Source organism: Macrobrachium nipponense, chromosome 4 (assembly GCF_015104395.2).
Source record: "Macrobrachium nipponense isolate FS-2020 chromosome 4, ASM1510439v2, whole genome shotgun sequence".
Taxonomy (NCBI): domain Eukaryota; kingdom Metazoa; phylum Arthropoda; class Malacostraca; order Decapoda; family Palaemonidae; genus Macrobrachium; species Macrobrachium nipponense.
Genome location: NC_061100.1, coordinates 19,796,962 through 19,811,547, shown reverse-complemented (window position 1 = coordinate 19,811,547; position 14,586 = coordinate 19,796,962). Strand labels below are relative to the sequence as shown.

Below are 14,586 nucleotides of genomic sequence, written 5' to 3'. Positions count from 1 at the left end.
AATAGAGGAGAATCTCTACGAGTGTAACGCTGCTGAGGTAGCCATCACATTTAATAAAGTATGTTTGAGAGAGGGTCTGCTTCCAAGTACAATAATAATAATAATTAATAATAATAATAACAATACACAAAAACTCACAGTGAGCGCAGAGGACCGGTGTAAGAAAGTAGTACTGGGCAAGATTATGTTGACCAGAGGGCGAAGTGTGACCAGATCCCCGTCGATTTGAAACTGGAAAAGAAAATTATTCAATCAGAATATTCTCTCGGCATGTCTCAACCTTTTAACCTTGTGAAACCCTAAAAATATATTTTTTTTTTTCTTAAGGAACCCCTACTCAAGAATACTTATACGTATATCTTTATTATTAAAGAAAACCCTTCTCAAGAATACTTATACACATATCTTTATTTCACATGCTCAAAATACATAACGCAAACATGATATACTTTTCTGATAAACAGTTTATGCAAATCAAGAAACTGAAAACTAACTATTGGTTCAAGAAACCCCATAAAACTTTCTATTTACATAAAACACCACCATATCTACCATACTGGTAAACAAAAAATATACTTAACCAAAATCATATAAAATAGAAAAAATGAAAACAGATTACTACTTTAACAGCTTAGTTTTATTTAATAATACTAAAAGGATATACTACAGTAGTACCTCGTACGTCGAACTTAATCCGTTCCAGAAGACTGTTCGAAGTATGATTTGTTCGAAATACGAAGCAAATATCCTCATAAGAAATAAAGGGAATCAGGATAGTTTGTTCCAGCCAACCCACAAAGTCCCCCTTTTCACATTTTTTCTATTATTAATGAGTTCAAAAGTTAAATTAAGAGTGTAAAGTAATGAAACAGTATGTTATATGAAGTAAAGTTTTCTCAATTTTATTTTTTCTACGTACAATTTACGAACTGTTTGGTAAAAATGGCACCGGCCGGCTTGGGGGATAGAGGGAGGAGAGACAGGAACCCTTTGAGCAAACCAAATTGGTTGCAGTATGCAAAGGTTGATAAAATCAATTTTATTCATATATCAGGTACAAAGACAATCAAAGGGATCGATAGTGTGCGTGTCTGATTGTCTGAGAGAGAGAGAGAGAGAGAGAGAGAGAGAGAGAGAGAGAGAGAGAGAAGAGAGAGAGAGACGAGAGAGAGAGGAGAGAGAGAGAGAGAAGAGAGAGAGAGAGAGAGAGTAGTCAGCTTGTTTACACTTGGTTCTTAAGTACACAAAATGGATTAATTATGCCACAATGCATCAACTTACTGCTGGCAAATGGCAGACTTTTAAAGCAAACATGAGGATTTTGCAAACAAATAAGTAATAAGTTAGAATGCAAGAAAAGGAAAGAGATAAAATAACTTTTCACAAGGAAGCCATTTCAACAAACAATTGAAGGCATGCAGAAGCTGAAAGCGGCACCAGTTTGTTTATCACAGAGCTGAGTTACTTTTACAGTAGTAAAATATCGTAACAAGCATTTGTCACTAGATTGGTATTTTACTGTAACAAAAATAAAAGTAATTTGGGAAAATCGAGTGTAAGTGAAAGAAATGGGCGAATAATCATCCCAGAGCTCTCTCTCTCAGCGCACTAAACACTGACTCGAGCAAGCGTTTTTTTTTTACTGTATGCATTGTTTTCATGTTCTATTATTATGTTAAATTTTTTGTGAAATAATTTTATTTTTTGTGAATTGGTACAGCTTTTACGTACATATTATAGTAAAGATTTTACTGACTCTTCTTCTCTCCTCTACAATACCACGACGCACGATAACTTAAAATCATTCATTCATTATTCCTCAAAATATAAACGCTCCCTCCCTCTACCTCAAGTTAGCTATGTATCACTGCAATGACAAATGATTTTGTTTATCATTTGTGCTAAATTCTATGGTGAAAAGCTTTGTTCTTTCATTTACTATTTTGTTAATATTGTTCAACTAGACCATCTCAATTGCCGCACCGAATGCTGGCTCCATTAAGACTTTTTTTTTCTGTATTGCATTTGATTGTTTTCATATTTTATCATTAGGTTCAATTTATTGTGAAATAACATTTCATTTTTTATGTGAATTGGTACTGCTTCTATGTACATATTATAGTAAAGATTTTACTGTCTCTTCACTCTTCAACAATACCACAACGCTCGATAACTTAAAATCCTTCATTCATTATTCCTCAAACATATAAACGCTCCCTCCCTCTACCTCAAGTTAGCTGTGCATCACCGTAAGGATGAATGATTTTGTTAATCATTTGTGCTAAATTCTATGGCAAAAAGCTTTGTTCTTTCATTTACTATTTTGTTAATATTGTCTGACTAGACCATCTCACTCGGCGCACCGAACACTGGCTCAATTAAGACTTTTTTTCTTTTTTTCTGAATTGCATTTGTTCGTTTTCATATTATATCATTACATTAAATTCATTGGAAAATTCCCTTTTTATGTGAATTGTTATTGCTATTACATACATACAGTAATATTTTAACTCTTTTCTACTTCTCTCCTCAACATATCAACGCTCCCTCGTTCAGTCTCAAGTCAGTGGTTACGTACAATTTCATACATCTTTTATGCTAAATGTTATATTGAAAGCTATATTTTATATTAAATGCTTTATACTTTTATTTATTTTGTCGAATATTGTTATCATTAAACTATATATTGTAAATGAAAAGAATATTAAAAGTTTAACTTGTAAGACACAGTAGGCCATTGAATACAAGTAAGATAATTAGTCAGTTTACAGTAGAAGCATTTGTTCGACAAACGATACAAAATTTTCTCGAAAATTTTGTTTGGAAAACGGAAAGTTCAACATAAGAAATGTTCGACAAACAAGGTACCACTGTACAACGAAACACACCAAAATGTACTTTTAACAAATATGAGGGTCAAGAAAATGTTATCTGTGAGGTAGGTTTAAATAATAAAACTGATTTCTCTACTGTGAAATATGACAAATTTTTAACCAATTTGTATTTTTCATAACTAACAAACCTGAGGTCTTAACATTAGGATAATACTAGCGCCAAGCTGGAAACTAGTGAAATTAATACAAAAAAAAACTTGCGAGATCCAGGGACTATTGGCATCTGTACCAGGTCACGGGGTATTGGAGTTCCCAAAATGCCTTGGCATCACGTGACCCATAAGTTACTCTTCCAAGCCAGTTCAGACTGTTAGAGGGGTGGTTCGAGGTGGGCCTCATCTGTTAAGACCTCAGGTTTGTTAGTTATGAAAAATACAAATTGGTTAAACGTTTGTCATTTGTTCATAAATGATGCAAACCTTCAGTCTTAACATTAGGATAGACTTACTTATTGGTGGGAGGTAAGTCTCTATAACCGACTGGGAGTTTGTCACCTTTATCCATTTCCGAATAGAGGTTTTCTAAGACAATGGACTATTAACCTTTAAACCAAAGATATATGAGAATCTATTGGTTTCCCTCTCTGGGTGTTTCATACAATGCCATGGCTTATTGCATTACGGAAGGTGGAGAGCTATCAGTTCTCATAAACTACTCCTGTCCCTGTACCTGGATCTATTATCACCCCACTCTCTTCCTATTATTGAGAGGAGTGTGTTGCTACTGAAAAATATCCTATGCTCTAGATAATCTTTACAGTATGGCTGTCCCCCTCACCTACATCTAGTCCGTTCCAGCTCATGATGGTACACTCCCTCTTACTGCCCGTAGGTAAAGGAGTAGTTAGAAAAGTAGCAAAGAAGGAAGACCAGTCATCTCATTCATTCTACTTTTATACCTTCATCTTAGACTAGACACTAACTGACCCACCAGGGGTACTGGATGAGCTATACCACTTGTTGGGCAGCCACCACCGGACCCAAGGAAAAAGTGTCCAAGGATCTATGGGCAACATCTTCTAAATCAAAAGAAGTGAAAGTTGTTTGGCGTCGCCAAATACCAGCTTTCAAAATCCTCCCCACAGACATATTTTTCTTAAATGCCTGGAGACAAGTTCCTTCTGACACCAATCACAGTACGTGGACCATTTTCCTTGGTAGACCGCTGCCAATGACCTTTTGATATTTCCTGCCATCTATGTTGTTGCTTTCTGAGAAGAGCCTCTCCCTCGTAGGAGATACTTAACAGTCTCCACCTGTGAAGTGATAGGGACTGCACCGACTGGTGGTACCTCTCCACATGTGGTTGACAGAGTAGGTTGTTCTACGGAGGTAACTCTCTCGGCACATCTATTAGGAGTTCCAACAGGTTCAGAAACCATTCTACCTTCGGCCACAATGGGGCTACCAGAGTCATCTTGAGGTTCTGAGAATACATCACCTTGTTCAGAACCTGACGGATTAGGCAAAATGGAGGAAATGCGTACACGTCCAGACTGTCCCATGGGTGTTGTAGTGCATCTTCTGCTACTGCCTCTGCATCTGGGATTACTGAACAATACACTTCCAACCCCTTGTTGTACCTGGTTGAGAATAGGTCTATGATCGGCCTTTCCCACAACATGAACATTCTGTCCATCATTTCTTGATGCAAGGACCACTCCGTTCCTAGAATCAGGTCCCTGCAGCTCAATTTGTCAGCAACTATGTTTCTTTTCCTGGAATATATCTGGCTCTGATGTCTACTAAGTTCTCTACAGCCCACTGATGAAGTTGAACTGTCATCAGGTGTGCCCACTGATGAAGTTGAACTGTCATCAGGTGTAACTGTCAAGATACTAGGCTTCCTTGCTTGTTAACGTAAGCTACTACTGTGGTGTTGTCTGACATCAATACCACTGATTGCCCTCTCTCAGAATTCCTGTAGTGCTACAAAAGCTGCTTTTAACTCCAGCACGTTTATATGTACAGTAGTACCTCGAGATACGAAATTAATCCGTTCCGAGGCGCCCTTCATATCATGAGGTTTTCGCATCTTGGACCACATTTTACATGTAAAATGGCTAATCCGTTCCAAGCCCTCCAAAAACACCCCAGTAAATTATATTTCCAGGGCTAAAACACATGTTCTAGGGTTATGACGCCGATCCGACGGAAGAAATATGACTCCAAAAAGGCAAAATACTGTACATACTTGAGTAATATTCAACTGCATGTAATGTTCAACCCCATTTTTACTGCATATATTAGGACTTTAGCATATGTCCCTTACCAATAAGCCTAGCCTATGTTAGCGGTTGCTACTGTAGCCTAGTCTATGATTCTGACATCTAAACCCAAGAAGCTAAAAGCTTAGAATATGCCAATGAAATGTATAAATAATCAGTATGTACTCATTTCAAATAATTATTAATTAATCATTAACTATAATACACAAATAAACAAAAAAAAACCTTCCAATCGATTGTTTACATTCAGCTCTTACCATCTTACGAGTACCGAACGAACGCCAAGCAATCATTTTTCCTAGGACACAGTAAGCCATAAATTTTCATTAGTATCTCTCTTCAACTTATGAAACTACCAAACAGTATAATAACCATTCATTTCTATTCTTTATTCTATCTTTACCTAATGGAGATACCGAGTTACTGACAGCTATAATGAAACATATACATAACGTAATATTAAAACAGAAGAAGAATTCTAAAAAATATGTATTTGTTGGCAGTCTGATTTATTTTATATTTTATGATATCTAATTCACAATTTTTTATTAAATGTATTGCATGTACTCATTTCAAATAATTATTAAGTAACCATTAACTATAATAAAAAAATAAAAAAATTCCAAACTTCTGTTTACATCCAGCACTTACGAGTATCGAACGATCGCCAAGCAATCACTTTACACAGTAAGCCATAAATTTTCATTATCTCTCTTCAACTACTGAAACTACCAAACAGTATCATAACCATTCATTTCTATTCTTTATTCTATCTTTACCTAATGTTTTTTTCTATTAAATGTGTTGCATGAATAAGTTTTTCAATTTACAGCATCCTTTTACCAATAGAATACTTAAAGCACAAGGGGTAGACGCTGACCAATAGGAGAGCAGGATCTTATGGGGTGACTAGCATCAGGAACCAATGGGAGAGTGGGAGGATGGTGACTAGTTTACTCAGCTGGCAGCACGGGAGTTTTAAAATTGTTCTCGGTGGTCTGGGCGAATCTCGGGACTTTACAGCAACAACCTTTCGTATCTTGAAAACTTTTCGTATGTAGAGCTGTAAAATTTTTCGTATTTGCTTTCGTATCTCAAGTTTATCGTAAGTTGAGCCTTTCGTATGTCGAGGTACCACTGTAGTTCTCTGTCCTTGCTCCACTTCTCTGAAATCATCAGCTCCTCCATGTGGGCACCCCAACCTTCAAGTGACGCATCCGAGAACAGCAAGAGATCCGGAGAGGGTTGCTGAAGGGGAACTCCCACTGTCAGATTGTTGTCCTGCACCCACCACAGTAGGTCTTCCCTCACCTCTGTCGACAAGGGAATTTGTTCGTATGGGGTGATCTACCGTTGGCGACCAAAACTCCTTCATCCTCCATTGTAATGATCGAAGGTGTAGTCTCCCATGTGGCACCAGCTTCTCCAAGGAACTTAGAATTCCCAGGACTACTTGCCACTGTTTAGCTTGGCTGCATTTGTTTTTCCAGAAAGGCATTCACCACTTGTTTGCATTTCTCTACCCTCTGGTCTGTTGGGCAAATTTAGGCTTTTACTGTGTCTATAATCATACCCAGATACACCAGCTTCTGACTGGGATCCATCTTTGACTTCTCCTGATTTATCACAATGTCTAGGATGTGACAAAACTGCAGAAGGGTATCCCTGTCCCAAAGTAATTCTTCTCTGGACTTTGTTATCCCCAGCCAGTCATCTAGGTATCTTAGCCTGATCCCCTGAGCATGCGCCCATGTCGACACGAGAGTGAATACTCTTGTAAAAACTTGGGGAAACGTTGACAATCTGAAGCACAGGACTCTGAATTGGAAAACTTTCTCTGCAAGACTGAAGCAGTGAAATTTCCTGAAAGACTGGACTGGGATCTGAAAGTATGCGTCCTTCAAGTCTATTGTCTGCATAAAGTCCTTGTCCCTGACTGCTGCTAGAACTGTCTTTGGAGTCTCCATTCTGAATCTGGTTTTCCTTATAAACAGATTCAATGTTGACAGATCTATCACTGTCCTCCAATCTCCGTTGGCTTTGGGGACATCGAAAAACGGCTGTAAAACCCCTTTGATGGAAGCGATACTTGTTCTACAGCTCCCTTCTCCTTCATCTTCTTCACTTCCTCTTGCAGAATAAGAGCTTTCTGAGATTCCTGAGCATAGGAGAGGTGTGGTAATGGTTGTTCTGTCAGGGGTGGGGTCATGTCGAATGGAATCAGATATCCGACTCTGAGAACATACACCACCCACTGCTCCGCTCCAAATTCCTGCCACACCCTCCAATGATTTGTCAGGTAACCCCCCACTGGTGTGGCTGAGAGGTGAGAGGTGCCCGTCCTATCGTCTCGAGCCTCTCCCCGTCCCTAATAACCCTTGCTCTGTTGGTTCTATTTTGAAAGGGCCGATGAGCTAACTTCTTTGGGGAAGAGGGTCTTGTTGACCTATTAGAGATGTTATGTCTCACTGGTCTCTTTTGAAGTAATTGTTGATGTTGTCTTACCTCATTAGAATTAGCCTTGCTTCCAAATGTTTTCCTAACTGCCTGCTGGACAAACCTGTCATTAGTATCCATTCTTCTTCTATCTATAGTAGCTTCCAGTATACCCTTTGGTAACAGCAATTGTGACTCTAGGATATCCCCATTCCGCATTGCTAATAGGGAATCCAAATCAATAGTGCGACTTAATCTAGCCAATGCTGCATCTCTCCTCATCTACAGGATATTAAACCATACACTGACACTCAAATTCGCCAAGTACGCAATCATTTTGGAACCTGATTGGCAATCTGAAAAACATTGTCTCATCCACTAATTTTCTTGTTGCTTCTGAGGATGCAAATTTTGCCACTGCTGTTGACCAAAGGTCTAACCAAGAAGCCGTTGCTTCCAATGTAGCAGCCTCCTGACAAGTCATCGACGGGCATTCCATCTTAACTTGATCCAAGGTTAATCCAGGCTTTAACCTTACCACATCTGGGTTCATTTGTCTTGATAGCAAAGGAACCAAAGGTGTCGCATAATATTTCCTATGTTTCAGCAATGGCGGGGAATAAACTTAAATTATCTATTTGATCTTAATGAATTATCTCTTTCAGCAATCTGTGGATTGATATGCTGTAAAACTGGCTCTGCATGACTTGAGTAAGGTAATTCATACGACACCTTCATATCCTTTTTCAGTCCAAATATCATGTCAATTCCCGGAGGAAGTATACTGGCAGGTGTCTCCAGATTCCTCGAAAGGTTATTGAATTGACGAATCAAATCAACCGCCTCCGCATATGAAGCCAGAAACTCCTGGTTTTCCCCTCCCTTCCGGTGGTTCCAACGTATTGTGTTCTGCTGCAGGAGAAGCTAGTTCACTTCTATCCCGACAAATGTTCAGGAGCATCAGGGCCGTACGACCCAACGACCGCAGCATCTTTGATCTCTGACGGCTGATGTTGGCTCAATCTTGAATAGCCAGAAGGAGAATGTGACCACCTAACTGCTTCTATGCTCGCGGATCTAGAGCGAGAACTCCATCTATTCCTCCAAGATGACGGTTCTTGCGAGACCGAACTAATTTTCTTTCTAGTATCTCTATTAATATTATTCGAGGTCATTGGACTATCATCTCCGACGGCCATCAGGGAAATTGACCTTGATCTCTCATCGAGGTGAACAACACCTTCCATCCGTGTATCAGGAGAGGTTACCAACTCTTTTATTATTTGACCTTTTAATGAGAGCTTTCTCATCCTTCCTTCTTATTTTAAAAGGTCTTACAGGAGAAACCTGTAGACGTTCTCCGTTCTTCGTTGAATGCTGCCCACTCACTGTTGATTTCCCAAACAGCAGTGGAGTCTCTACTAAACGCTTTGTCCTCACCGTTGGCATCTCCGCAGTGGTCACCATTCCACTGGCTGTCAATGCTTTCGCCCGTTCGGACCCCTGTAAATGACTTCAGTCATTAGCATCAACTTTACTAGCCACTACCTTCTTCACTTTGTTGCTGACAGGGATGTGACAGTCCTGGCTCGAAGATGAAGAAGAATTTACTCTTCTCCTCTTGGCACGAGGATCAGTCACGAAGTACCTTACCCTCCAACACTTGACTGGTGAATGCAGTGATGTCATTGAAATGACAATTTGTCCAAAATTGCATTTTTCCTAACTATACAAACCTGAGGTCCTTTTACAATAGGAAGGTACTAGCGGCAGCTGGATAGGTCGTAAGCTTTCGAACAAGGGGTTCGGTAGTTAACTGCTTGTCCGACAGGCGCGCGCGCGCGACTGGGAGGTAAACAAATCACTTTTGCTTTTGGCCCAAGCAAAAACTGCAGAGTGAGGGGTGGCATGAGGTGGGACTATGTGTAAAAGGACCTCAGGTTTGTATAGTTAGGAAAAATGCAATTTTGGACAAATTGTCATTTGTTCCGACACGGCATACAAACCTTCGGTCCTTTTACAATAGGAAGACTCACTTCTTGGTGGGAGGAATCTGAGTCTTTTGTGAACAGACTGGTGTTCGCCCAACCTTGGAATGCCTCCCTGGTCGTAAGAGCGAGGGAGGGATCCAAGCCTCTGTCCGATTGATCGGGGGTGTGCACCGCAGGATCAATGGTCAGACCTCTGGACAAGTACTAAGAGAGAGGCAAGCGTATCTCTTCGTACCAGCAAACAAGAACAAGTTCCTATTTACAAGAGGCAACATAAAGTTATGGTTTGTCTCTTGTTGGCATCCACTTCCCCCTCCTTGTAGGAGGAAGTGGTGGATATTCGCTCCCATCCCTAGTAGAAAGGGATAGGATGGGGCTCTGTCGAGTAGCTCACCGGCATCTCGTCCTTATCCAGCAAGGTGATGACCGTATCCCTCTACCCACAGGTAGAGGGAGAGAAAAAGATAGGAAGAGAAGCCAGTCACTCTCTCATTCACTTATCTATTCTTACAGTCACACCAGGACTCGATGCTGTTTCAGCCTGCTAGGTCTGGGTTAGCTACACAACGTGTTGAGCAGCCACCACGGGTCCCAAGGAAAACGATCCAAGGACCTGTAGGCAATATCCAAAAGGTAGAAGGAGGTGCCAGTGGTCTGGTTGTACCAGACCCCTTCAGTACCTGCGCCACGGAGAAGTTCTTGTGTAACTCGAGGGAGTGTACTTCTAGGTCATCTTGGTGCTGACGAAGAGTCTTCAACACTCAGCCTGGGATGTCGAGTTTCTTCAGAAAGCGCGGTCGCGCTTTCACAGGACAAAGCAGCATCTCCTTCGCATCGAAGGCGGTGAAGTCCATTAGGGAGGGGATTGTGAAGGACTCTAACCGACTCGTCAGGAACCGAAGGGTTCAGAGTCTTCGCTACGAATTCGGTACGAAATCGAGCGTCACAAATCCCCATCCCTGGATGCTTGACTTCGCAGGAAAAGTCATGCAATTACCTCAGAGGAAAAGAAGGGAATGGGTCGTATGACCTATCCCACCTCTTCTCGACTTCGGTGATGTCCTGTACCCATACTGGTCTATCCGTCTGCAGCGAAGTTGTTCTTCTCGGTAGTGGATAGGACACCGACACTCAATGGTGGTTGTCGATGGTATGGGTACTGTGACAAGCCGTTAGGACGAAGAAAAGACTGTTATGGAACAACCGAACTAAGTCCACAGCGAAGTTCGTAACAGACTTGGGCGCTCTGACAGCTGCCGACTGACTGCCGTTCGGTAGGGGAGGCAAGTTGTCCAAGCACCCGAGCAAGTCACGCCTGAAAAGGGTTATAAAAAGGGTGCCAAGCCCAGACTAAACAAATAATTTGTTCGTCACCGATGCCAGAAGGCAAGGTGATGACTCTCTTAAGGCATGTGCCCAACAGGCGAAAGTCAATTGCCTTCTAGAGACCGAGGTCCCTGATGGCAAGATATCTCATAGTATAGTGATTCTCGGCTAAGGAGAAACAACACTGTGTCGTTGAAGACGAAGGTGTACAGAAAATGCAACCTACGTCTTCACAGCTGAACCCGAGAGAAGGATTCTCAAAGATTCTGAACCTGTGCTACAAAGACTGAGAACGCTAACCGCTATTCATTGCTGTCCGGTGAGGGATCGTAGTTGCAATAAAAGCGGAGCGCTTTTCAGTAATGAAGACAGGGAAATACTGCCTGAAGAAACTGCTTCTCATGGGCTGAACATTTGGAAGTAGAGCTGTCAGGTCGGAGAGTAGGCGATGTCTTCTGACATATCTGTTATAATTCGGGGCGAGCAATGAATAATTGCACACCTACGAATACGAGATATTTTGAAGACAAACTCAGATGTCTGCAAAAATCATTCGCATTATCGCGGTGCGATGCAGCGGGTGATAGTACAGACTTCTGTTACCGTGCGGTAAACAGATGAAAGAGTCCAAGAGATGATCTCTGTTGAAAATTCTCGCAAGTTCCGAAGGCGATGAAAGCGAGCGTCAACGCAGTAGATGGTCCTTCATTATTGCGAGAATCCCCGTTAATCAGAGACCTAAGTCCATGATTGTTGGGCAGAGATACGGTTCGGTAGTCAATCAAACCAGGGGAGAGAGAGACGTAACCGACAGTGCATCTCCGAGACCTAGCTGATACTGAGCCGCTATCAGGCAGTTCAATACGCAGTAGCTCTCGGTGACTCGTCATCCTGAGTGCCAGGTAATCCATTATTCCACGAAGGAATGCGTTCGGATAGAACCATCGAGCATAAAGAATACGCTCGAGCAATTATATTTAACCGAAACGGATTTCGGTAAATACAAAAGCTGATTTGGTGTTGTCATGACAATACCAAGTATCTAAAATCGAAACTGATAACTGCTGGGAGGTTGCAGGCAACCCCGAGTTGCAGTTCAATTAAGATACAATTCGTCTCGGTCACAAACCGTAGAGTTAACTACGGTATGCGCCTACCCCCCGGACAATTCAACTGTTAAAAGAATCATGTCGCGAGGGTAATATACGTAGTATATTTGTAGGTTCTGTACCACGACCTCCATCCTAAATTCTTTTCCTCTCGAGGAATGAGAATAAGGATTGGAGATCGACCGCCTTCGTTCTCTAGTCAAGAGAGTGAAGGAGAAGTCTTTCCCAAAGGAAAGCTCCAATGGTGAACAGAATACCGAAGACGATAGTTCAAGCCAAACTGGAAGTTCCCGTCCGTTCTTCTCTATTCCAGGTTAATCGCCTACTGTGAGATACTCTTCTTTCAGCAGCAGTCTTCTTCCAAATGCTAGAAATTACAGGAATTCGAGCATAAGCGAGGTTCCCGATTATCGTGTAACAATTATCGGGGATTCTCGCCGAAGTGTTTGGAGATCGTAAAAAACTCGAACACTCTGAGTGCGCTAGAAATTCCGTAGAATTCTAAGCACTCTGCGAAACCCCCCACCGAATTCGTCAAACGATATCATGGCGGCTGGTGGTCCTCTCGATTCCCGTAGAAATCGAGAAAGGGGCAGGATCCCTCCTCAACGACCGGGGCTTACGTCAGGTAGGACCCGAAGGTCCCCCCGGTAGCGCAGCCCCTAACGTGGGATCTTACAGAGAAATCTCTGTAGGATCCCTCCCCTTTCCCTCGTAGCCGTAAGGAGAGAGGGGATGGGGGTAGGAATTGGATACTGGCTCGCCTTTTTCCAGCGGAACTAGCAGTTGGAGAAGAAAAGGAGCAGCCATCGCCCTACGGCGATGGCCTCTCAGAGCCTGGGAAAACGTATCGTCAGGAGAAAACGTTTTTTCCCTTTTCCCCGAGGAGGGTTACGAACTCATACTGTAGGTAAGGGTCTGCCGCCACTGTGAACGTCGTCTGGGTGGGCTGATCGACACCTGACAGGAGAGAGCCGATACCGTCCCCTCCGACTCATTCCAGTCCTCGTCGAGGTCGAAACCTCAGGAGGACCGAAGGGGTATTCAAATACGGTGTCCGAAGACACGTAAAAACGCCTCTGTCGCAGTAGAGGAGGTGAAGTAGCTTGTTCGACCGGCCAGAACTGAGAGAGCCTTCTTGTCCGGAGACGAGAGACTACCTGGTTCAACACAGTCGGCAAGCTCCGATCGCGGCAGACCCACCGTCGATTTGGGTTCCCTCTCGGGACCCCAAAACGACTCGAGCCGAGACGTGGCTCTGCTGGTGGGAGCGGCGATCCTTCCTCGAGGTCGTTGTGCTGACGAATCAGCGCCATAACCTCGGCAAAGTTCCTCTGGATCTCGGAAGTCACAGCATCTTGCAGAGTGGGACCGTTAAGCCCTTCGAACAAGAGCATATTCCGAGAACCTTCCTCCTAAGAAGGGGGAACAGCGACAGCCCTCTCGGTCTTCTCCATCCACTTGCGCATACGTCCTGGCCGGTCCAAGAACCGTGCCTGGCACGTAGGGCGTCGTGGTGGGATCATGAGGGGCGCACCCCTCACGATCACTCCTCAATACCTCGCTCCTCCCGGTGTAACCCGAGGAGGTTGAAGGTACGGGAGAGGCAGACCTGACGCTCCATCCCCTGCTCGCTGGGCAGAACCAGCAGGCTTGGAGGGCTGCAGGCGATCGTCAACCCGCGGTGGCGATTGAGCCTTGCAGGCCTGGTCGAACCGTCTCGCTGTGGAGAACGGCTGGGGACTGAGCACAGCGGCCCCAATCTCGAGTGTCAGAAGAGCTGGTGCTGGTTGCCGTACCCGATCGCTCTCTGTGAGAGCGACGGTCAGGCGACCTGCAGGCTCCACTGTCACAGTGAGACCGGTGCTTGTCCTCACGGCACGTCACTCGCTGGTTCCAGCCGTGGCTGGCACCGGCGAACGGGAGGACCTCTTCCCAGCCTCAGCCCGTGGCCGGTCGTGGACCGTCACGTCCCCGGGTAGCCAGCTGGTCGCCGCGAGAGCGAGAGCTGGTCTGGTGAGAGTCGCACGTGAGCGGCTGTCAACCAGTCTTCCGCCCCGTGCCGTGAACCTGACGCTGAGCGAGCTCCGAGGTCTGGTTCCTGGCTGCACGGTCGCTGGTAGGCGACCGCACAGTCGGTACCGGCACCTCCCGCGAACGAGAGGCCGAGACGGACCCTGATGCAGTAGCAGAACCACTGACACCAGGCGAGGAATAAGTACCGGTGTTAGCCGGTACCCCTCTGGTCCCCGTAGTCTTCTTCCTTGCGGAAGAAGAGACGGGCCCCGCTCCCGAAGGAGCAGGAGGATTAGCGGAAGGAACCCTCCCGTCCCACGAGGTGAGACGGGTCCCGAGAAGCTCCCGAGGGAGACTTCTTAGGAGGGAGGAGGCAACCTTCTTCTTCCTCGGCTGTGAAGCCTTAGAAGTCGAAGGGGAGAGGCGGCAGACCGACGACGATGAAGAAGATGAAGACGACGACGACGACACCTTCCTCCTCTTCTTCGTCAGCTTCCTCAGGACAGACGTAAGATCTGCCATCCAGGGCGAGCCGGGGCTGCTGTAGCCGAAGCCACAGGGCCCGGACGCACCTGTACAGACAGACC

At 44.1% G+C, this 14,586-nt stretch overlaps 1 protein-coding gene across 2 annotated transcripts in view; it reads right to left on the bottom strand.

The window, feature by feature from the left end:
- The window catches only part of LOC135210751 (phosphatidylinositol 3-kinase regulatory subunit alpha-like), a 584,655-nt gene that overhangs the window by 477,281 nt on the left and 92,788 nt on the right, over positions 1-14,586 (bottom strand). For both annotated transcript variants that reach the window (XM_064243583.1, XM_064243584.1), the window contains one exon: positions 139-231. In XM_064243583.1, the coding sequence (XP_064099653.1) occupies positions 139-231 (93 nt within the window). The remainder of the gene's footprint in view (positions 1-138; positions 232-14,586) is intronic.